The following is a 23,125-nucleotide window of genomic DNA, read 5'->3' as shown; positions in this document are numbered from 1 at the left end:
ACTTTCTCTTTTTATATCAATGCTATCACTGCGGAGATTATAACAAAGGGCCAGTGTGTGTTTTTCTTGCAGAGGTACATTAGTGGATTACTGCTGTGGTGAAGGTGTTTTCTTTACCTTTTCTTCATCACTTACCTGTGAAAACTAATGTCACAATGGCCTGGATGTGTCGATGAAACTTGTTTGTAAACTATATGTGTGTATGCAGTGCTTAAACAGTTTTTTCTACATTTTACATAACATGGCAATTTCATAATTTACATGGGGGAAAAATCATTATAAAATAAATACAAAAACATTAAAGTGTGTTTATTTTTTTTACAGCAGCTTGCGACTTGCTAGTGTGTTAGAAAACTGTCAGAGGTATGTGTGCATAGTGTTGCTCCACTCATGGTCAAACAATGAATTTAACACCAGCAAGTCGCTTCTCAACAATGAAATTTAATGGGAGCCCATACAGAGTTGCCGTGATTAGTAAAAACACCAATGTGGTATTTTCATTTCTCTTCTGGTATTACATAAGATGTCAAAATAGTTACCGCTGATTATGGAGCAGTTTTACCATTAAAAAAAAATTCTCAGCTGCACTGTGCTAAAGTCATTGAAAATGAAACGAATATGACTCCTTGGCATGAAACCAAAGCAAAAGAGATGGTTGCTGTCTTCAGGTCCTTTGGACAAATTGGAAGCATATTACTTTTTTTGTTACCTTCTTGACATTGTACTTCCACATTAATTTAGATGAAAATGGCATCCAACCTGAATCTCTCAATTTCCCTTTTCCACAAGTGTTCTTAATTGCTTTATTGCAGAGAGCATAAATGATATAATTTCTTCATAATGAACAAATATAGCTGCTGTTTTTTTTCCCTCTTGTTTGACAGTTACTCTTTTCAAAAACAGGTGAAACAAAACCTTTCTGCAATAAATGTATTTTTAGTTCAGTGGGAAAAATCTGAGGTTTTGAGAGCAGACACATGCAGTTTCAAGCAAACAATAAAAAATAATCCCTCAATAGCTGATGTACAGTAGATTAGGTCTGTGCTGCAATGTACACTGATGTTGTGTGCCAACTGTAGCATGCTCGCAGGCTCAAACTGCTCCAACAATAATATGTCCAAAATTTTTCATACGTCATAACTTTTTTTTTTTACTCTTTGGACTGAAGCAAATGATTTAATTCGTGGAATACCTTTTAAGTATCAGCAGATTCAAACATGTCTGCGCATGCCAATTTGTTTTGTTTGGAGCAAGAGATGAACTGAAACAGCAGGCTCGCCTTTGGGAGAATAATTTGTTTGCTTGTTAGCTTTAAGATCCTGTTTAATTTAGATGCACAAATCTGGCAGTGGCATGAACTCCAACTCAGGGCCTCTGGGAGGAGGGGCAAAAGCCAAGTGAAGCTCTTCCAATCCAGCGTGTTTGGTGAGCCTTGTGCATCACACACACCAAAGGCATGTGTGTCATTTGTTCATTTTATTACTTTGTGTAATTCCACTGAGCTGAGAGCATGTCTTGCTTACCCGTCTGCTTTGTGACAAAAATGGTTAAAGAGATTTTCTGAGTGTGTTTGTGTATTTTTGTCTGGCAGTCAAAAGGCCCGCAATCGGCATCTTAAATGAACACTGTGGCACTTAAAATGTGATTCATTTAATCCTGTGAAGTCTCAGACAAATCTAGTCCAGCCCAACTCTAAGTGCCGACCGCAGTAATTGCTGCGAGTGTTTTCTCCCCCTGCCGTTTAAATGAAAGGTGTGATGCACTTTATCAGCAAATAGAAGAAATAGCCTCTGAGAAGGCAGGTAGGTGTGTTTTGACTGCAAAACATCTGTGGAAGAGGATTAATGTTTGTGGACGATAAATAACCTGATTAGAAACCTTTTGATCCAAATTAAGCTAACCAAGCGTTTAAAACTGCAAATGTTTAAAATAGCCACAAAGCCACGAATTTGGCTTTACTTTTTAAGTTAAAGACATACACACACGCTCATTGAGTTTGATGGAGTATATCTGGTCAACACCACATTATAGGTCAGTGTCCTAATACATTCATTACCTGCAACAAGGTTATGTTTTCACCCATGTCTGCTGGTTTGTTTGTTTGTCAGCAGGACTACGCTACTGAACTACTGAATCGATTTGCACCAAACATGGCTGAGCGATGGGGCACGGGCCAAGGAAGAACCCATTAAATTTTGGGGCAGATGTGGATCATTTCCGAAGAATTTGTTTTTTTTCTCTGAAGACTGGTCTATGTTGTTTGACTTTGGCTTTGGTGGCCTCTGAGTTCTGTATTTGCATTTAGATTATATCTAAATATGTTTTAAACTTTGCAGCTCTAAACTGCTTTTTTTTATTATTATGATTTTCTAGGCTCCACATAGATTGTATATGTTTTATGCTTACAATGCTCACGGTTCTCAACAGCTCACCAGATATAATTGTTGACTGCTGCTCCCTCCAGACAAGCACAGGCAGGCCAGCTGCACAGATACTGCTGGTATAGTAAGTCAAGCATCTACTTGTCAAACATACAATATAGAAAAAAAGTACATAATGTCAAAAAGCACAAAGGTGCAGGTGCATTTACCACTCTATATGCAATAAATGGTCTGTTTATTGTGAATAGACTGATAAATGCACTTGTATGTTTGCACAGTTTGACATAATGAGGCTTTGTGGTGTTGGATATATTATAATCTAGAACTGAACAGCAACTGCCATTAACCGCTGTGTATTTCATCTCTGTTCAGTCATTATCAAATGTGTGTTTTTAAGTTGTGTTTTATGAGCACAATTTGTATTTTGAATTTAATTTAACATAACTGACTCTAACTGAACTAAAGCAGAGCAACAGTAAAAGATGACTGAGTGTTAGACTTGAATTCAGGTGGCCATAAACACAACTGCAAACTCTGTGTCTGCTTTGTTGTGTGCTTACCGGCTTATTGTCAAATTGTCTACTAAGCTGCTCTATTTATTCATCTATTTATTATTATGGTTGTGTTGTGTTAAATAGGCATACAGTGCAGTTGCTGCTGAGACAATTAGTTGATTTAAGTCAATCCAAAAATTAATCAAAAGCATTTTTAGAGTCACTTCATTGCTGAAGCCATTTAGCAGTCAAAATATTTGCTGATTCCAGCTTTGTCAATTAGATGTGACGATATTTGGACTGTTTGTCAGATAGAAGTGCTTATTTCACAATTTTCAAAACTTTAAAAAAATTTCAAAAATAATTTAGTTGCAGAACAGCTTTAAAATATCTTTCTTGTGGTATGCCCTGCCCTGTATGACAGAAGCTCTCAAAAACATTTCAACTCACAGAAACTGTAACTTTTGTTCCAGCATAATAGCTCTGTTTCTGTCTATACTGCAGAGTACTAAGTACAGTAGCCACCTGTAATTCTGTAAACCTCTCATGCACATAACAGTGAATTCCTCATTTTGCTGGTGACCCCAGGGCTCATCCTCAAGGACCCATCAGAGCCCCCAGAGCCCACTTGGAGAACAAGTGGCTTCTTGTGCACTTCGAAGAATGGCTTATAGGTAGGTCACACATAGACATCGTCTCTCAGATCATATATTGTACCTGCAGAATAGTGTTTCAGGTTGTGCCAACGCCCCCTGGCTGCGTTCAGGAGAGTTGCAGCCTCGAAGGGTTTCCGTCCACAGCTTTTCCTCCCCGAAGCTCGCCTTTCATGTCACTAGTGCGACTTGTATGTGCAGACGCAGCCAATCTCTTCCTCATGACGCCACCGAGGCTGGGCTCCGAGGGCTCCGATCATAATATTTAACACACCCACCCTGGATGAGCACTTGGAAGGAAGACAAGGCAGTGTTAAGAGGACAAATGACAAACAGGATCCCTGCACCTGCCAGCCAGTCCCTGATTCGACTTCAACGAGGCTCGCAGACAGCAGCAGCTCTTGTCAAGAAGCGGGACAGCATCCAAGCATCTCGCGGATCACCTGTTATTTTCGTGGAATTTTCATTTGCTTTTTTTTGTTTGTTTGTTTGTTTTTTTGTTTTTTTTGGTTACAAATTAATCCTTAACAGGCTACCAGGGAGGCTCTGTTTTATGGACTAAATCAATCTCTCTCGTTACTTCCCACCCCCCCACCCCCGAAAGACAGTTAAGACACATTTGACATCTCACTCCGTGCTGGCAGCAACACAAGGAAGCAGGTTTAAGGAAGAATATCGGTGCTTTTAACAGGACCCCCCCTTCCCTCATGTTACCTCTTCTTTAACGATTTATTTAGTGCTCCGTCCTCCTGACACTGAATTTCAACAACGCAGTGTATGGAGAGCACTTTCTGAGCCGCTGCCAGTGAAGTATCCAGAGCCCACAATGTGTCGGTCTGTCCACCTGTCTGGGAAGAATTGGGACTATTGTAAAAAATAAAGACTGGGCGCATGATGGAGTTTTTAACATAGGCTGGCACGCATTATGTTTGCAATGATCATAGTAAATCCTCAAACCAACATCGCTGCTTTGTCATCGAATAACACTGTTATTGGACATCAGTGTCGGTGCAGTAAGGTGCGCTGCGCTTAAAGCTTACTCAGTGTAAAGAAAACATGATAAAGATGATATTGTTCCGTAAATTCAGAGTGCTGATACTCATGGTGTTCTTGGTAGCGTGCACCATGCATATCATGATAGACTTGTTACCGAAACTAGAGAAGCGGGCGGCGGGAGCGGACAGCGGGGACGGCGGCTGTCAGTGCGCTCATCACCCGGGCGGGGAGTCGCAGGGCTGGGGGAAGCAGCGCGCCAGGTCGGCGGCTGAAGCGGGCTGGCCTAACAAGCACACGCTGAGAATCCTGCAGGATTTCAGCAACGAGCCGAGCTCCAACCTCACGTCCCATTCCCTGGAAAAGATCACGGCAGCCGGGGACAGAGCGGACTCCTTCAGGCGGATGAGACCGTCGGTGCGGAAGGCGGAGGACCACAAGCCGCTCATCGGAGACGCAAGTGGGGGTCGGACCGTCTCTGCCCACGGTGTCTCCCGACTGTCTGCTCTGTTTGAGCATCCCTTATACAAGGTTGACCTTCCTCCACTTACGGACGATGACACTTTGTTTAACGTCAACACTGACATCAGGTTTTATCCAAGAGCAGCAGGGAACCAAGGATGGTAAGATGATGGGAATATGTTAAAGTTAAAGGGTTACAAGTGGGACAGTGAACAGTCAGACTGCCCTCAACATATGTGATTGGTGATGAGAAGGTTGAGTAAGTAGCTTCCTGCAGTTCCATCAGCTTTTATGTTTTTTAAGGTTTCGATGCTGTTTGAAACAAGTTCATGCTGCCTTACATTCGCACAGGCCTACAAATATCTATCTATCTATCTATCTATCTATCTATCTATCTATCTATCTATCTATCTATCTATCTATCTATCTATCTATCTATCTATGTCATCATGCAGCAGACAGGTCCTTCCATCCATCCTGTCAGTTTCTGTCTCTTGTCTGCCTCCAGTATAATGTCCACTCATCCATCTGCTGCATCCACCCATCTCTATCATCTCTATTGTCATTCCACTTTGTCCATTTGAGCATGCAACTCGAGTTACCATCCTGCTGGATTTTTAAACATGCTTGGATTATCGGAAGTCAGTGTGGCTGCATTTTAACCATATATTCATTAAGTGTGTGTGTGTGTTATTAAGATGGAGTGTTTCGTACCAGTTCTTTCAGCATCATTTAGTCTGATACAGTTAGAGACTGCAAGAAATACTGTAACCATCTATTACATACACTAAAAATAATCTTAACAGGAATCTGCTTGCACCACAACTTCTCGTTAAGCCTTCTCTCCTCTCCTCTCCTCTCCTCTCCTCTCTTCTCCTCTCTTCTCCTCTCCTCTCCTCGTTTTCAGGCACAATGATCAGGGGAACGAGGAGGAGGAGGAGTTCTCTCCAACGGGGGAGGTGACCGCAGAATCGTACCCCAACTGGCTACGTTTCCACATTGGGATCAACCGCTATGAGTTGTATGCCAGACACAGTCCTGTGTTGGACGCCTTACTCAAGGACCTGGTCACACAGAGAATCACTAGCGTGGGTGAGTCAGTCAGGGAGAGCTTTGTTACCAAGGTGTGTCTATGTGTGTGTTGTGTGTGGAGTGCAGGTGATAGTAGGATGTATGGTACCATATATGTGCACAGGTTAGCATAAGTATGAGGTCAATATTGATTATTTGTTTACAATGATGTCGACCAATTCAAAAAGAACTTAATTAACATATAAATTCAATTAATAAATAATGTGATGACAAGAATCAATTAAAACAGGTACAAACAAAGGAAGAGGTTAGAGATTAAGAATCTAAAATGAGCAAGAGGCCCCAACAAATTCATTTTGAAAGTGCTGTGTAGTGAGTTCCAGTTGGATGGTGCAAAGAAGCCACATGCAGTTCTTCCAAGCTCTGTGTGAAGTCAGGGGACATGGAGTGTATGCCAGGGAATAGTCCTGGTGTAATATGGTCCAGAGGACCAAACTAACATAGATGTTAGATATGAAGTTTTTCAATGAAGGCTTTCTAAATAAACAAACACATATGCAAATCACGCCTCTCGGAGTGAGAGGACCATCACACTTTTTTATGCAGGATGCAATGATGAGTATTATAAGCTTCACCAGTAATGAACCTGAGAGCAGAGTGGTAGACAGCATCAAGGGGTTTTAGAAGTGCAGCCGAAGCATGACTGTACAAGATGTCACCGTAATCTAAATCTGATTTTAAAAAGCTTGCTCCAACAAGAGTTTTTCTACAGTGCAAAGGGAAGCAGGATTTATTCCTAAAGAAAAAGCCAATCTTTTGCTTTAATTTACTCACCATATTTGATATGATTCTTAAAGGATAACTTCTCATCAATCCAAATGCCAAGATATTTGTGTGGCATGACTCAGTATGTAATATCAGCTATTAACCTGTGTGTTGTTCAGCATTAGTGTGATGGAGTTTTGGTTGGTACTGCTGCAATTAATCTTTTGACATTTATTCACATAACAGTTCAACTGTCAGTTTAACTGATACAAGTTTTAGTTTCCTAACATATAAATGCAACTAAAATTCTGCATGGTAAATACACCAAAGAGTATTTGTACTTTTGGTATTAAAAAACTCAAACCAGTTAAACCCTAGTGTGAGATCTGAGCGTACCATGAATCACAATAAGAGTGTGAAGCCACAGTCACACACATCTGGTTCTTTACCTTCACTTCTCCTTGTGTGTGCGTGTTTATGAAATCTGTGTTCAGCTGCCTTTTCCCCACCGTGGTTTGACATAGATCCTAACAATCTATGTTTATCAAATAATGTGGGTGTGTCAGTGTGTGAGAGAAAATTGTGTGTGTGGGCTGGCATGCTGGTTAAGATGTGCGTTAGCGCTGCTGGATGACTTAATTGTTAGTGATGATATACTGGGAAGTTTTGTTTGTGTAGAAGCTGTGATTTCATTCAAAGACATTCAAGAGTTTAAGTCCCCTAAGAGATATTAAAGAAACATGACTAAAAAAGAAAACTTTGGCAAAAATGGCAAAGTAAAGGGAAGGAACGTTTGAGAAGAATTTGCTTCTATAAAGTCTGAATCTGTAAACATTGATTTCTTTCTTAAACATCCATTGCTGTCTGTCATTTGCAGATACTTTGCTTTTAAAGCGGCCATGAAATCAGTGCAAATTCTTTTCAGAAGTGAGTGAACTTGGGCATCAAGACATCAGACTGTGGCTGCAGAAAGTAAAAATGTGCCATGACACAGAAGTAGCACTAAAGACAAGTCTTCTCTGCAAGTTTTAAAAGCAAGCTAAACTGTATCTGATCTGCATCATTCTCCATTGTTTTTTTCTGCACTGATGAATGATGCACTGTAGATGTAATTCACTTCAGTTTTAACTGCTAATTATATTGATTGACCATGTTGACCCAGTCTTTAAGAAAGGGAACTTGTCTCTGTGTGAAAATATTGGAGACAAATAGCTGTGACTAATAACCATAATCACAATACTAACTGAAATAGTTAGGAATATTATTTTTGCTATACTGTTCTTCTCTGCTGGTGTGTGTAGGTTATCCATATCGGCTGTCGCATTGTTATTAGTCCCTCCATCTCTCGCGGGCAGCTCACCATCATTCACACTACACATCTCAGCCTGCACTTCAGTAGTTTGTGTGTGTTTTTGTCCCCTAGTATATAAACCATCAATCTGTGCCCAGACACACCTATAAAAACACTGTCTGTGAAAACCCAGTGCGGCGTGTGTGTGTGTGTCTGGAAGCATGCATTACAGCTTTTGTGCCCCATAATTGGTGCACACATTTACCACTTATCTGTCTCACTAAAATTACAAAACAGAGACAGCATTAGAAAGTTTCCCCGTTCAGCATTTTCTCCGCAATAGAGCTCCTCTCTCTCTCTCTCTCTCTCCCCCCCTCCCTCCCTCTCTTCCCTCCCTCTGTGTCTGTCTCTCTGTTGGGGCAGGCTGTGGCCTTTTGTTCAGTCTTCAGCTGGACTCATAAATCATACGCACAGTACAGTGAGGCGGCTCAGGTGAGAGCAGGATGGATTTATCATCGAAGCACGGGATGGGGGAATCTTGATGGTGGTGGGCGGATGGGGCTCGGAGCGTTTGTGAAAGACCAGAGAACGTGAAGGTGTAGAGGCACAGACAGACAGGGACATTGATTCATCTGTGGACGTGTGGAGGAACGGAGCGAGAGATAGATGGTTAGATCAACAGAAACTCACGCATTCACTGGCAGATACTGAGACGGATGGCCTTTAGGAGAATCAAAAAGAACGTCTTGTTGAAGATCACTGTTGTTCATGTTTGGTTGCATGTCAGCGCAGATACAATCCACAGAAACAATCAGCTGAGCTTTGCCTGGGTTTTCCACAGGGGATTACCTTTTGTAGTTTTTGATTAGAAACTAAATTTTATAAACAGCCAGTACCAAGCAGTGAATTGAGGTCAGCCCCTCAAGGATTGTGGCTTACGGGTTCAAGGTCACAGCATTACATAAAACATAGTTCAGTCAATTGCAATCTCTCAAAGGTTTTAGGCTTGATGTATAGCTATAGCAAGTTTAAAGATTACTCCGGGGCACCAACCACTTGACCTGACTTCAGCAAATCTGGCGCATGTGTAGGCCTAATACTCTCAGTGTATTCTCTGGCTTTGATTTCACCCAGTATCCATCCTCTGTCGTAAAGGAAAGGCACTGGCCTGAGGTTATGTAGGTTGTACTTTGTGCAACAGTGTATGTAAAATTCAAAAGCTTTTGAAAATGAGTCACGGTAAATGGGGAGGCTTGCCAGCGGTGAGTAAGATTAAGTGAGACAGACAGAGCATAACAGAGAGAATACGAGTAAGTGGATGACATATACAAACAAAAAAAAAAAAGAAAAAACATGCAGAGGAACAAACTCAGAGAGCTCTGAGAGGAACAGCAAGAAAGTCAATAAACACTAAAGACAGCTCTGAGCAGGGGGTAGAGTGCAGCCATCTCCTCAGCCAGCAAGCCAGTCAGTAAGTGGGTCCACTACGGGGGGCTTATGTTGATATTGGGGTTAGGCAGAAGTCCCGTGTTGTGTAATATGCTCAAGTTAATGCGCTGTAATAAATGGGCAAATCCCCCCAAAATCCTGTCCATTATGACAGAAACACAGTGCATTTAGACAGGCCTTACTGTCCCTTTTGTTTGAGTCGGGTGGAGGCAGGAAGCTCTCCTTCAGCCTCTTGGAGACATGAGTGATAGTCAGAGACATGTGCCATGGCTCCTCTCTGTCCCAGGGTTGGCTACATGAGGTCAGTTTGTGGGAGCGAGAGGGGAAGTGGTCACAGAGTGTGTTACAGTCTATGGAGGCTCTCAGAGAAGCATCTGATCAGAATCAGGTCAGTAGGGAACAATTTAAATTTAGATTTTTATTGAAGCAAAGTGTTTTAAGTCATAGAATAAATGCACTCTATTATTATGCTGTAGTTTCAGTGGACTTTCACTCATGCACTGTGGATTTTCTCTCTGTCTCAAAGTCACAGTCACGCTGTTACGCTCTGAAAAATTGTCCATTTCCATGTTCATCCCTCCATCAAGCCCAGAACCAGTCATGTATTAGTTTTCAGCAGATGCTTTTTCACAGTCACGCCCAGCTCCTAACTGCCACGGTAGCACTTTGATTGTACAGTGCCTGGCAAATTGGTCAGCAGATGTGATAGCTCTATTATGCATTCATGCAAAATTGCGTTCTCCAAATTGGCAAATAAGGGAACAGCTGTGCATATGTGCGACTGTATCTGTGTGTATTTATGTTTATGCGTATGTGTATTTATCTTTATGTGTGTGTGTGTGTGTGTGTGTGTGTGTGTGTTAATGCTTTAAACGGTTTACACGATGATCTGACATCTCCATTGTTTTCTTCCCAGCCATGAAATCAGGAGGCACCCAGTTGAAGCTGATCATGACTTTCCAGAACTATGGACAAGCGCTATTCAAGCCTATGAAGTAAGTAGCACAGCAGCTGAATGTATGAGAGCACAGTTAAACTACTCAGACATATTAGACTACCCCGTATCCTCTGTGTATTGCAGATATTATTATCATTGTTGGAGTATCCATGGTAAAAACATCTAACAGCACTTTCCTGGCTTTCCTAAACACATTTCTCAGATTTCAGCAAATCTGCCCCCCCTAACATCAAAAATCTGTTTGATACACTTGGTTTGATGCGCCCACTTGTAATGCATATGTTTCAAGAGGGCTACACAAAATCTCATCTGAATAAGTGCCAAGCGCTGCCGATGCATCTTTCGGTGTGTTCAGATACACAGCTCTCCCCTCTGTGTGATCTTTTTCTGATGGGGAATCGTCTGTCTGCTTTTTAATTAACATCAACAGGCTTATGTGTTAATTAAAATGAGCACTGAGCCGTCGTGAAGGCGTCTTTGGGGAGGCATATATGCTGGCAAAGACGCATTGCACATGAAAAAGAAACACCCTCCCTCTCAGCTGTCGGGGATTTTTGCCCGATGGATCCCTCATGCCAACAGGGATAAACAATGTCCAGGTCAACTGGGCTGCAATCACAAGTAATTGCTCAGGAACCTGGTTTGATTGCTATGAAATGCAGAATGGTTTTTCTGCATGGGAGCCTCGGTGGAGAGTATTAGATTGTGGAAGAAAGAGATGGAGACAGAGGGAAAGAGGTAGAGACAGATAGAGGGGATGCTTTTGTGTGAGTGATGCTTGCCGAAGCTCAAAGCGTCGTATCATGATGACCGGCACAGGTATAGATTGTGATTTTTCTTTATTTCAAGTGAACCAAGTCCATTTCCATACCATCCAAAGTCACATTAGTAGGAGGATAAGGAGTCCAGGCCTGGGAGTTCAACATCAACTTGAAAATGAATGAAGAAATGTTGCTGCTGAATATCTCTTCACTGTCGGGGCTTGATTTATGAAGCGGCTGCAGTTTATTCAAATGTTTATTCACCCAGTTTTTGGTGCTCTAACGCTGTATTCAGCTCAGCTATGAAACTTTATCCCTTCATGTACATCAGCAGCAGTGGCAATTCAGGATTTTCAACATGTTTAAATGACTCCGTGTCCTAACTTGACATTTCACTTCAAGGTCAATCAGTGCCTGAGTTCTGCAGCCTGTTGGGATCTGAGGCATTGTTTACAAAATTGGCCTCAGAGAATATGGTCCAAACAATGGCAATCTGAGCATCTTTTATAGCCCTCGTTGCACGCAAACTTTCAAGTCAACAGCAGCACCCAGCAGGCATCATCGGGCGTAATCATATCTAACAAGAACTGAGATTACCCTGCGTTTGTATGTGTGTGTCTGTGGGGGTATTTTTGAGTAGCTATTAGACTGGACTGGACATTCGGGGGCTGCTTCGAGGCAGCATGGACAATTGGACAATATGTGCACATGCATGAGTGTAGTATGTGTGCGGGTCATCTTGAGGTGTGCTCAGGTCCCCGGCTGGTGCTCAGAGCAGCCTGCGGTGTTAACAGTATAAGGAGGAAGTGGTGCATCATAAATTGTAATCCCGAGTGTTGTGAGTGACATGCAGAGCACAGACGATGAGTCCCTTGGGAGTAGAGGTTGTGTCAAAACTTTTTATTGTGTCATATTGTGTCATAACTATTTATTATTTAAATTTTACTACGACAATACACAATCCCAGTGACAGAATTGTACGTCTGCTGCCACATTTTTCAGTTTAGCTTCAGATGATTGAAAGTTTAAAAGTCAGTGAAGTTCAGAGTTCAGAGAATCTATAGGGTAGATGAGTAGGGATGAATAAATTACATGTGCTCTGATTTTCATTTTAAAACTTAAATAATGGTGTAAATGGTGCATACATTGGACTCTTTGTCCAGTGAACTTGAAAATGTAAATTGCTGATTTCTCACATGTAAAAAAAGTCTTTCCCAGCTACTGTCACAAACCGTTTTGACAGTAATTACATGTCAGTTTCTGAATTATATGCTACACATTTCTGCAGCTCTTCATTTAGCCTGTCATATTTTATTCAAGCTCCTTGCTTTGACTGTCACTGTCATTTGTCTCCAGTGTTTACGATATCATACAAAAGTCCTCAGAGCAGAAATACAAAAATATCTGAGAGATATAATGTAGGAAAATAACCTTTGTAGTACTTTTGTTAAAGAACCTCGTGAAGTTCTGTTGTTTCATGCCATGGCATTGATGTGTCCCACTTTTATTTTAGGAGCATTGGTGCATTCTGGGTACAGTAGTTCAGAGTGTTGCTGTGCTGCATTGTTTTTCTTCACCTGTCCCATTGTGCAGCATCAAGTGGTGCTTCAAAAGACTGTTTGATCTTTTAGGCCTCCTTTGAGTCGAATGCAAATTTCTACACTGGCATGGGCCAGGAGACTAAACAGGCTGACAGCTTGCCAGACACCTCCATGCGATTTTTTCTCTGCACTGCTCTGGGAGAAAAGTTTGGAGCTTCATTTTATCTGTCTGACTACCTCTGTGATTGTGTTTGGTGATTTAAAGACAGGGAAAAAAATGCTCATTTAGTCTTTGAGGTCACAGCGGCCTGTTTCTCCCCCAACGAGGAATAATCTCAGTAATATTTATTATAGTATTTAAAACCCTTCCCTCCCAAGACTTTCATCTGACAATCAAAAATGTACTCCTCCAAAAATAGTTCCTCATTTGTGGATATTGTAAATCAATTTTAAGAGGTCCGTCTTTGAGAAACTGCAGGTATCTGCACTAATAAAACCACTACTAAAAAACCAAAAATTAAAAACCGGATGAATCTTAATGATGTCACCATGGGAAAATCTTTCCTTTAGGCAACAAAAATTCATACAAAATAGATTAAATTGGAACTACAGATGGGAATAAAGGACGGCTGTGAGATAAAATGGTCAAAGGCTGTAGAGGAAAAGGGGGAAATGAAGTGGCAAGTGAAAAGAGAGAGGGCCGGTATTGGAAGACAGATGTGAAGCAGTGACCACAGGGTAAGGGAGCAGTTGGCACTGCCAACCTGTCAAGGAACTGAGTCTTCCAGCTAGAGCCAGGTTACAGGCCGAACGGAGACCCTCCATGCCAGGCCTCGGCATCTGTCTGGCTCATGTCTCTGGTGCCCAGCCTACCCATCCCCTGCCAAGATGCTGGTTGTAGTGTGTATACAGAACCATAATGTTCATGTCATGCTAATTGGATTTGTCAGATGGAGGGTTGAGGGATTGAGGGAGGGGGTAAGCCTCAGATATGCAAAGAAAGAATTAATTTCTCCATCAGGCGCTGTTTGACAAGCCTGTTTCCAGCCCCCTCGCTTTGATTCGGTTGATAGTCTCACAGTTCAAAATGCTTTATGCTTTGCAAAAATAGCAGAAATGACTTTGATCGTCCGTGTTTGTTGTCTACATGCCCCAGTCCTGCCGAGAGCTGTTATATCAACACACAGGGTTCATTACATGTAAACACGAGTGCTGGAACATATATATAGGGCGCACATGCCCGTCCTTTAGCTCCGTGGGGAATCAGAATACATCCTCATCGGCATGAACCCGATCAGTTTTGACAAGCTTGGGCTTTTGGCGCCAGTAAAGCCAGTGGGATTGGCTGTGGAGCCTCTTAGCTGCAACACCCAAGAGGCTGCTTCATTTTTATCATCCACAGGCTGTTTCATAACCAAAAGTCCATTGGAGTCCTCATCATATCCACTGTGCCCCGGTTGGGTTATGACTGACATTCCTCCATGGATCTTCTCTGCTGGTTGGGGATTCAATTAAGACTGAAAGCATCTAATGTCCTTTACAGATGTCCTCTCCCTGCTATGGTTATTCATCTGACCAGATTGATGATTTTATTATTGATTTACATGCATTCGTGTAAAGTGCAGGAGGAAACAGCTTTTCATAAAGTGTCTTTGATGGCCTGTGGTTTTTATGGCAAGTTTTCACCTACTGCCTACAAATATTTCCTCTATATAAGATTTGCCATTTAATCTTTAATCTCAACCACAGAGGTTTGAGATCCATATGCCTGGATCACAATCCTGTAAACTCGTGAATTCTGATAAAAAAGCGCCTGTGGACCAAATGACAGGAAAAGCTGATTGAGTTGTCCCTGTTTACGAACGCAGTTACGATCATGGATAAAAACACAATGAAATCCGAACAGGAGAGAAGGATAATGGCCTCACATTATGTAGAAGAGCCAAATCTCATCAAGCTTCAGAGGATCCATTGCAATCCTCACAAGTCCCATTGTTAAAAACCTGCGTGCCTCATTTCATGGATAAATACAGAATAATTACATACACATGCATGCATAGGCACACAAACATATGCATGTAAATATATGCATGTGAGACATCCACTGCACAAACTCACACAAAATCCCCTCCTGAATTCATCATCATAGCTTAACTGACATCTTTCTCACTATTTTAGGCCTGGAAGGGGAAAATACTGTTGAGATTGTAGAATTCTTTTGTTTTTTCTTCTTCTTTGGTAGTCACTTGTCTAACAGTGTTTCACTAAAGAGCTCCCACGAGGGCGATAAGAATGCCGCTGGTTCTCATTAGTTGGACACACTTTTGAAAGGCCCTGAGCTCATTTTTGGGTGTGTGAAAGCAACTTACAATAGACAGCTGTTTCGCACAGCTGCAGCTCTTTCTCTCTCACACACACACACACACACACACACACATACATGCACACACAAGCTGCAAAGAGAAGGACGCTGTGGGGGTTACGGAGTTCGTGCACCCTCCATCACCCAGGGCTGGTACTGGAAAATCCACAAGCAGCGAGCCAAGCCGCAGCTGTAGCGGCTCACTGAGAGCTGTGGGTATATTACACCGAAGGTGATGACTGCGCGTCCACACTCCTCAACTGCACACACAATAGAAAACTAGCTCATTTACTCCCGACCACTCGCCATTTAACACTTCCCTAATGATTTTCACCATGACAAGTCAAAAAGCCTTGAAGCTCACGATGAGACTTTAAATGTGATGAAACGTCAAATCTTTTCACATTAACATCCCTGTCTTATCGTCCAAGATGAAGTTTTCGCCCTGACCTCAATCTTGCATATTATAAAAAGCTTCAGCTGAGTTGCTGCATTTATCTTCTCACTTGCTGATAGGTTATGTAAACTTTGGCTGCACGACTTTCTGGCTTCATCAGCCTTTTCTGGTTGAATGGTGCTTTGGCAGGGAGAGGCTCCTCAGGTTTTCAGTAACCCCCCCTGTGCTGTCCTGGAACCAGGGCAGCCTCACAGTCATCCCATTGAGCCCACTCATGACACACAAGCGCACCGGACCAATCAGCAGACAGGGAACAGAGCAGCAGCTCAGGATACCAAGCTATTTGTCTGACCTGGCTTTTGAAATCAATGACAGTCTGTGGGGTGCAGGTGTGGTCAGAGATGGAGGAGGCTATGAATTTAAAGTGAATTGTGTGTGTATGTTCTTTCAAATGTCTATTTGTCCAGCAAGTGTTTTTTTTTTTTTTAATCCGTGTTGTGTGTCCTCACTTCAGAGAACGTTTGTCAGTGTTTTTATTTGTGTGTCGATGGTACGCTGTTGTTTGAACCCTTTTCCATATTTGCAGATTTGTGTGTGTAGAGAGAAAGAGAACGAAGAAGAAAGCATAAGAGCAAAAGCGGCATAAAGTCAGAAGTATGAGGCAGTTAAAAAGAAAATCTGTCTGCTCTGCAACTGACAGATGTAGACAGAGGAACAGTAAAATGTTACTTAACAGTCTTGTACAACATTTCCCAACAGTTTCAGTGTGTTGACATCTGCGTTGGATTTAGTCACTACTTTTTCTCGGTAATGTTGTGAAATTAATTATTTATCTTGAACGTTTGCACCACAATGCGATTGGTGCATGGTTTGTGCTCTTTAAAAAGGAAACAAAGTAAAAAATATTGAACCTCATTATTTTTGATTTACAGTGTAGGCTAGGACTAGCTTTTGAAATTGATTTTTTTTTTTTAAACTTCAGAACCTCTAGTACTTAATGAAGCAAGGGGTGAGAGCCACAGTTAAGTTGAAGTTCTGCATCTGGGAATCTAAATCACAACCCACTGCTGTTCATTTTGTATCAGACATGATCAATTAACGCTTATTCTTTGATACTGTTTGTTCATGGCCCAGTGTGCCCTGGAACCACAGCCATACTGGAGGACTTTGATTTGACATATACTGCCAGAGGTCGTTGTCAATGCAGCAAGCGTTGTGCTTTTTATGTAGTGAGGCAGAAAGTAATGGTGTGGACACTGACTTGCTAGAGACAAGATTTGCCTTTATATTAACCATAACCACAACTTGAACCATCTTAACCTAATGTATTACCTAGTCCTTACATTGTCTGTAGATTATTCGCCATAACCACAACCTTCGCCAAACCTTAATCATACCATAGTTACCATGTATAGATAGAAAGTGAGACGTTTAGACATAAAACATGTCGTCACTCAACTAAATTTGAGTTTTTTTCGCTCGATACCAACATTCTTATGGTGATATCAGGTAATTTTATTTCGATTAAATCTATCTTAGCTTTAGGAGACTGATTTTTCTTTAAGTAACATTACCTTGTAGCAGAAATAGTAGCTGTAATTCATTCTTTTATGATTTATTTACATTTTTTTGTTTCAGCAACATACGGGGCAAAGAAAACATCCGCTGTCAAACATTATCTGCTGTGTTTTTCCCCATCTCTCCTACATTTTATTGTCTCTATCTCTCTCTCTCTCACACACACACACACACACACACACACACACACACACACACACACACACAGAGTGAGAGTGTTCCGGTGTCAGGCGTTCGCAACATCTGTTTCTCATGCAGCTTTGTACTTGCAGCCAGACAGCCGCAGAGGGCCAGACCCAGCGGCTCTTCTCTAGGCTCTGAGCACTACTGACTCCCTCCGCAGGTCTTTAAGATTAATTTGGTTTTTAAGCTGCTCTAATGTGGCTGAGGATTGCTCATCTTACAAAGAACCCCCAGTACCCCACCCCCACCACCCTCTACATTCTCCTCCTTCATCCTCTCCTGACATCTCTCCTCCTCCTTATTCAGTCTATCATAGATTCTTGTCAAAGAGTCATCCAACTTTAGGCTTATAATGTCAACAACCTCAGCATGGCTTTTTACCATGTATGTGAATTCTGTATGTTTATTTTTTTGACCTCGTTTCTCTTTTATTTATACCAGGGATCCATTTAAACAAACCTACTTAATGAAATCCTCGACCTCACAGCTTCAAACTATGATGTTGCTTAGCAAATGATGTGGGTTGTTTGCATGTGTTTGAACTTCATGAGTGTATAGCTGGTTAATCATGGATGTACGTGTGTGTGTGTGTGTGTGTGTGTGTGTGTGTGTGTGTGTGTGTGTGTGTGTGTCCAGTGCAGTCAGTGTGTAGGCGCTTTGATGCCTTGACCTCTTGTAGGCTGTGAAATGAGCCGGTCAATTAGTGTGCTGCTGTGCTGCTTTAACAGTCATGTAACCGTCTGCATTCAGTGGTTTGTCATATCTGCTTTGCCACCACGCACGCACACACACACACACACACAAATTGAGTTGAGTGTCTTAGCTTAGTGAAGTCTTAATGAAATCTACTGCAGAACGTAAGTGTGTGATATTTTAATTGAAGTGTCAATCATTTATGTGTGTTCTGCCCATTATCTAATTATGTCTCCTCATTAAAGTGTGTGTTTGGGTGCAACCACACATTTGGGTGTTCTGTAATCACTCATCTTGTATCATGCACATCTGTCATAATTACGACAGACTCATTTCTTTTCCATTTGTTGGACGTGCTGAAAAAGATCTTTTCATGTCTCTTCTTGTCTGATTCGTCTGTGTCTCAGTTCGGTGTCTATTCTCGTTTCGAGAGGTCAACAGTGTAGCATCTGGCACTGAACAAGCCCGTGTGCCATCGCAAATCTCAAATAACTTATTTTTTGTGTTTTTTTTTCTTTTGACAGGTACACTCACGCAGACTTCCAACACAGACACAGAGACACAGAGGAGTGTCTTATTTTAGACTCCCGAGCATTAAACTCCCCGTACACCCTCCTCGCTCCCACACTCACACATGCACAATTCACATAAAGATATTTCTCATGAATGTTTTACTAGGTCAGTTCTTGAGGAAGTGGAAGGAAGTGGTGTTTTTCGTCACCGTCCGTCCCTTCATCCCTCACTCTGTCCATCTCTCTCTCTGTCTCCACCTCCTGTCCGTGCTCCTTTATGGACTTGTTTGTTTGATTCGCTGAGGCAGTACTAATCCTCGGCTTGTCCCTCGCCTCTGTTCAGAGCTTCTCTGATCTGTATTTTTAGATTCTCTCCGTTTTCTCTCTCTCCCTGTCTAACAATGTACTCACAGTGCATAATGTGGCAGAGCTGTGAGTACCCTAATCGTAATGTGATTACAGGCCAGCTAAGTTGCTGGAGATGATGCTATGAGTGATTTGCATATGTGTGTGTAGTTCTTAGTTATGGGTAATGATAGTAGAGTCACTTGCAGCTGCATTCACACTTCAACAGGATCTTCATTGAACATTAGGCATGATATCATGTCCAAATTTCAAGGAATTCTTTTCAGTTCAATAGTTTGCACAGTAACTTTCTGGAGTATTGATCTCACCTTGAGGTTGTCAGGCAACCTGCGATGACTCACTGTTGTAGGCCAGGAAATTGTCTGACACAGAGTTCTTTGTAAAACACGTTGTTTTTCACACTTTGGTTTTTGTTGTTGGTTTGGTTGTTTTGTTTTGTTTTGCTGTTGTTGATGGTCGACAGATTTGGTTACCTTTGGACACAGCCAGGCTAGCTGTTTTGAGTCTTTGTGCTAAGCTAAGCTAACAGGCTGCTGGCTGAGGCTTCATATTATCATATAGACACAAGAAAGGCATCATCCTTTTCATCTAACTATTAGAACGAAAGCAAAAAAAAGTGTATAGCCTAAATGTCAGACTATTCCTTTAATGGGTTTTTGGTGCAGTCACTTGCAGTTTTACCAACAGGAAAATGGACAAAGTTGAGGTTTCTGATCAACCCCTGTGCCAGGCTGTAAAAGAACTGACTTTTTATTTATGTAAGGTGTTAAGCTCAATGAAGGAAAAACTGTGAGTTATATGTATCTACGAGTCATCCTCACTCACACATGCAGTAGACTGAAAGGATAAAGATTCGGTGGTCAGATCAAGAAGTCTATTTACTCTTGAAGCCTGATATTTGAAATGCAGACCTACAGTATATGTGGGTGTTTTTTTTTTTACATTTATGTTAGTCTCCGTGCCTGTGGGCGTGGACCAGAGCATGCATGCTCCTCTGTGTTACACCACATCCAAGTGAATCATATTTTTGCAATTGTGCATGCTTGCTGTGGTTCCTGACCCTGTCTTTGTCACTGCTTTAAGTGGTTATGTTGTTCACCCATCCTATCATATCATTATAGTCTAAAATACTAGATGGGGGAATTCCTGAGCTTCCCTCTAGGAATGTCGCTGCGGCATTTGTCTGGAATGCGGAAAATTCATTTCGCTCCAGGAGGTGAATACTAGACGTCCCAAATGAGCATTTCCTTTTATGAGGCTAGAAAGGCAGGCTAAACCTTTACTTATGTTGAGGGATATATTGTGTACCTTTTGCAGCAGTAGCTGTTGAAATCACACAAAATATCTGATGTTGGTTATCTTAAGTGAGCACTCGGGAACGCTGCATTTAATTTAAGGAAATTTTCAAAGGCTAATTGTCAGCTAAGTGCTTTGGTCCACTATCTGTGATTAAGACCTTCCATTTTAACAATTTACCTAGACGTGTTAGACAACAATTTTAGGCGTGACATAAAATTTGCAAATTGTCCTGACTTTCTAAATGTTAGCCGCCCTGAAAAGCCATAATGAGGATAATTGTTTGAGCTTAGAAAAAACAGGATGATTCTTCTTCCTCTTTCTTACACATGCCTCATTGTTACATTGTCACTGAATCAACAGTTTCCCCTTAACAATGGGACCACACGCACTGCACCACCCCTTACAACTGAGCTCGGTCATTAGATAAAAACCTTTCCCAGGTAGATCTATCACAGTCCACCTGAACCTCACTCCAGGCTGAATGAATGAAACAACAGTTCTTCGACAGAGAGAAAGAGAGAGAGCATTGTGGCTCTGTAACTTGGGCCTTTTGTGATAGCATGCACAGAGGTTAATACACCCATTGTGAGGCTAGGCCCATGCTTGTCTAAGCCTGTCCCATGCAAGGTGGCAATTAGGCTGTGTGCGACTCCCCTGTCTCCCTGACAGAGGCCAGGAGAGGGGGAGGAGAATGCAATCATTGTCTACCAATTAAACCAGGGGAGGGTTCTCCCTGGCTTTGCCCATTGTCAGGGCAGGATGTGGGAGGGGCTGCCATGGCCAGGTCTGGTATCATCGGGCCAGGGGAGGCAGCAACCTGATCTAGGGGCTTGCCTGGGTCACCCCTCCCCTCCTTTTTGCAGCTCTGGGCAGTAGTGATGCAAACAGAGGAGCCTCTGTGCTGGAAGTGCAGGGAGAATCTCAGTTAGTGTTGTTGCTGCTGCTGCTGCTGCTGGGAAGATTGTCCACAAAAGGAGTGCTAGTCGTAGATATGAAAAGCAGCAGGTTGATGTGCATGTGTTGTCTGCATGTGTTACCTCCCCTTGACCCTGTTTAAATCATGTTGGATGTAACAAAGGACATGTGATAGTTAAGATATTTCAGTCTGGACCAAAGACATGGACTGAACAACCGACATTGCCATCCCCAGAGCCACGGCGCTAGTGTTGCTAAGAAAATAATGGCACCTAGTTTTAATGCTATACAGTATAAAAGCCATGCAAAAAATACTTTTCTTCTCAAGCGTAAGTAGTGTCAGAGATCTTTACTGGACTTTATGGTAGTGTCTAAGAGTGTTTTTTGTGGTTTGGGGTATTGAATGTGAGACGCCTTTGTGCCTCTCTAAAACAGTGTACATACAAGGAGGAGCAGTGCACCAACAACAATTCATCTGTACCAGATGATGCATTGGGACACGGTCTGCAGTGACATTAAAGGTCACTTTACAAAATGCAGCTGTCACATGATGATGCATGGACACAGCCTCCTGATATGCTGTATGACCAATAACAGTGCAGAGAAAGTCTGAAAATAGCTTGCTCTGATTCGGATTCTTGTCTTTTTACATTTGAGCCAGTGTTTCATTTGTTTTCTTCTCATTGGGAGCATCACTCACTGCACTTGAAAATGTGCTGTAATGTACTGTGTCTTCAGAGTGATCTCTTCGTTAGATACTGAATGTACAGAAATCTTTCAGTTTGAAATGTATTCTTGGTTCCAGTGTGAAGACATCTGAACTCTCCTCTTTATTCCTTTCAAATACAAATTAACTCTATTTATCCTCAAGTGCACTGGACTTGTTCCATCCCACTTAGCTCTTACACAAGGATAAATGCAACCCTTGGAACTGTTTTTCCAGTGGTTTAACCACTTCCCCCTTCACCGCCGTCACCCACTCATGACCACAATGACATCTCTCAGCCACCACTTAGCCTCTGATAGATGGTTTCTATTTAGGAAATGGCATCTGACCACAAACCACCGAGCACAACAAGACCGTTGACAGGTTTAAATAGAAAAGTTCAGCTATGGGAGAAACGAAGCACAAACACCCGTGCCTCGATTTGGGGGCCTCGCCCGCAAAATAGCTTTCTGGAAAGAGTCTTTTGATTGCTTTCTTTGGTTGAGGTATCGAAGTTTTGAGTTTTATGTAGTTAGGTTTCACTCTGTGGTGTGCAATCTATTTTGGGACGGTGAAGAAAATAACTGAAAGTAACTGACAACCCACTAAAATTGAGCTGTTCCCTCTCCGAACTGAGTGTATTGATGGACTGCAGGAGCGTGTAACTTTTAGCACTTACCAGAACAGGTTGTTGCGACTACCCACAAAAGCTTCTCAGGAAATTAATTAAACACATTCATTAAGGAACTTTAAAAAAAAGATATAGTTAGTAAGTCAAACACTATTCCAACTTCAGTCACATGCTGCTGGAATATGGCATTTTAACAAGCCTCGCACTGAACTAATTAAAGGAAAATGGTACCAAGCCTTTCAAGCCGTTCTGGCTTGTTATGGATTAAGGTCTTCAGAGACTGTCAAAAATAAACGGCCGCCATGTTCCTCTGTGGATCTGCTGCTGTGTACATGCTATGTGTGTGTGTGTGTGCCTCTGAAAGTCTTTATCTGCTTTTGTGGTGTATCCACATTCAGTTTAAGTAAACACAGATGGGAAAGGGAATGACTGGCCAGCAGCCACAGTGTCCTTCAAGAAAAGGAAATCAAAGGGAGGAAGAGGGAGAAAAAAGACAGGGAAAGTGATGAAGATGTATTTGTCTTCTTACATGGCTGGCGGGTTTCAAGTCACGACATCTTAAGGTGGCAGGGTCATCCATGCAGGACACTGCTCATATGTTTTGTGTGTGTGTGTGTGTGTGTGTGTGTGTGTGTGTGTGTGTGTGTGTGTGTGTGTGTGTGTGTGTCTGTGTGTCAACAAATTAGTTAAAATTCTTTACTGG

The 23,125-nt window shown here is 42.0% G+C and overlaps 1 protein-coding gene across 1 annotated transcript in view; it reads left to right on the top strand.

Annotated features, from left to right (window-relative positions):
- The first annotated feature begins 3,714 nt into the window (after nt 1–3,714).
- fam20ca (FAM20C golgi associated secretory pathway kinase a) overlaps nt 3,715–23,125 on the top strand; it is a 47,181-nt gene continuing 27,770 nt past the window's right edge. The window contains exons 1-3 of the mRNA XM_023423304.2: nt 3,715–5,144; nt 5,891–6,075; nt 10,437–10,515. Coding sequence (XP_023279072.1) covers nt 4,585–5,144; nt 5,891–6,075; nt 10,437–10,515 — 824 coding nt within the window. The 5' untranslated portion in view covers nt 3,715–4,584. The remainder of the gene's footprint in view (nt 5,145–5,890; nt 6,076–10,436; nt 10,516–23,125) is intronic.

This window comes from Seriola lalandi, unplaced genomic scaffold (assembly GCF_002814215.2).
Source record: "Seriola lalandi dorsalis isolate HSWRI2012SDOR001 ecotype SW California unplaced genomic scaffold, Sedor1 jcf7180002054690, whole genome shotgun sequence".
NCBI classification, from domain to species: Eukaryota; Metazoa; Chordata; class Actinopteri; order Carangiformes; family Carangidae; genus Seriola; species Seriola lalandi.
The sequence above is the reverse complement of the archived record's forward strand: the minus strand, read 5'-3'. Positions and strand labels throughout refer to the sequence as shown.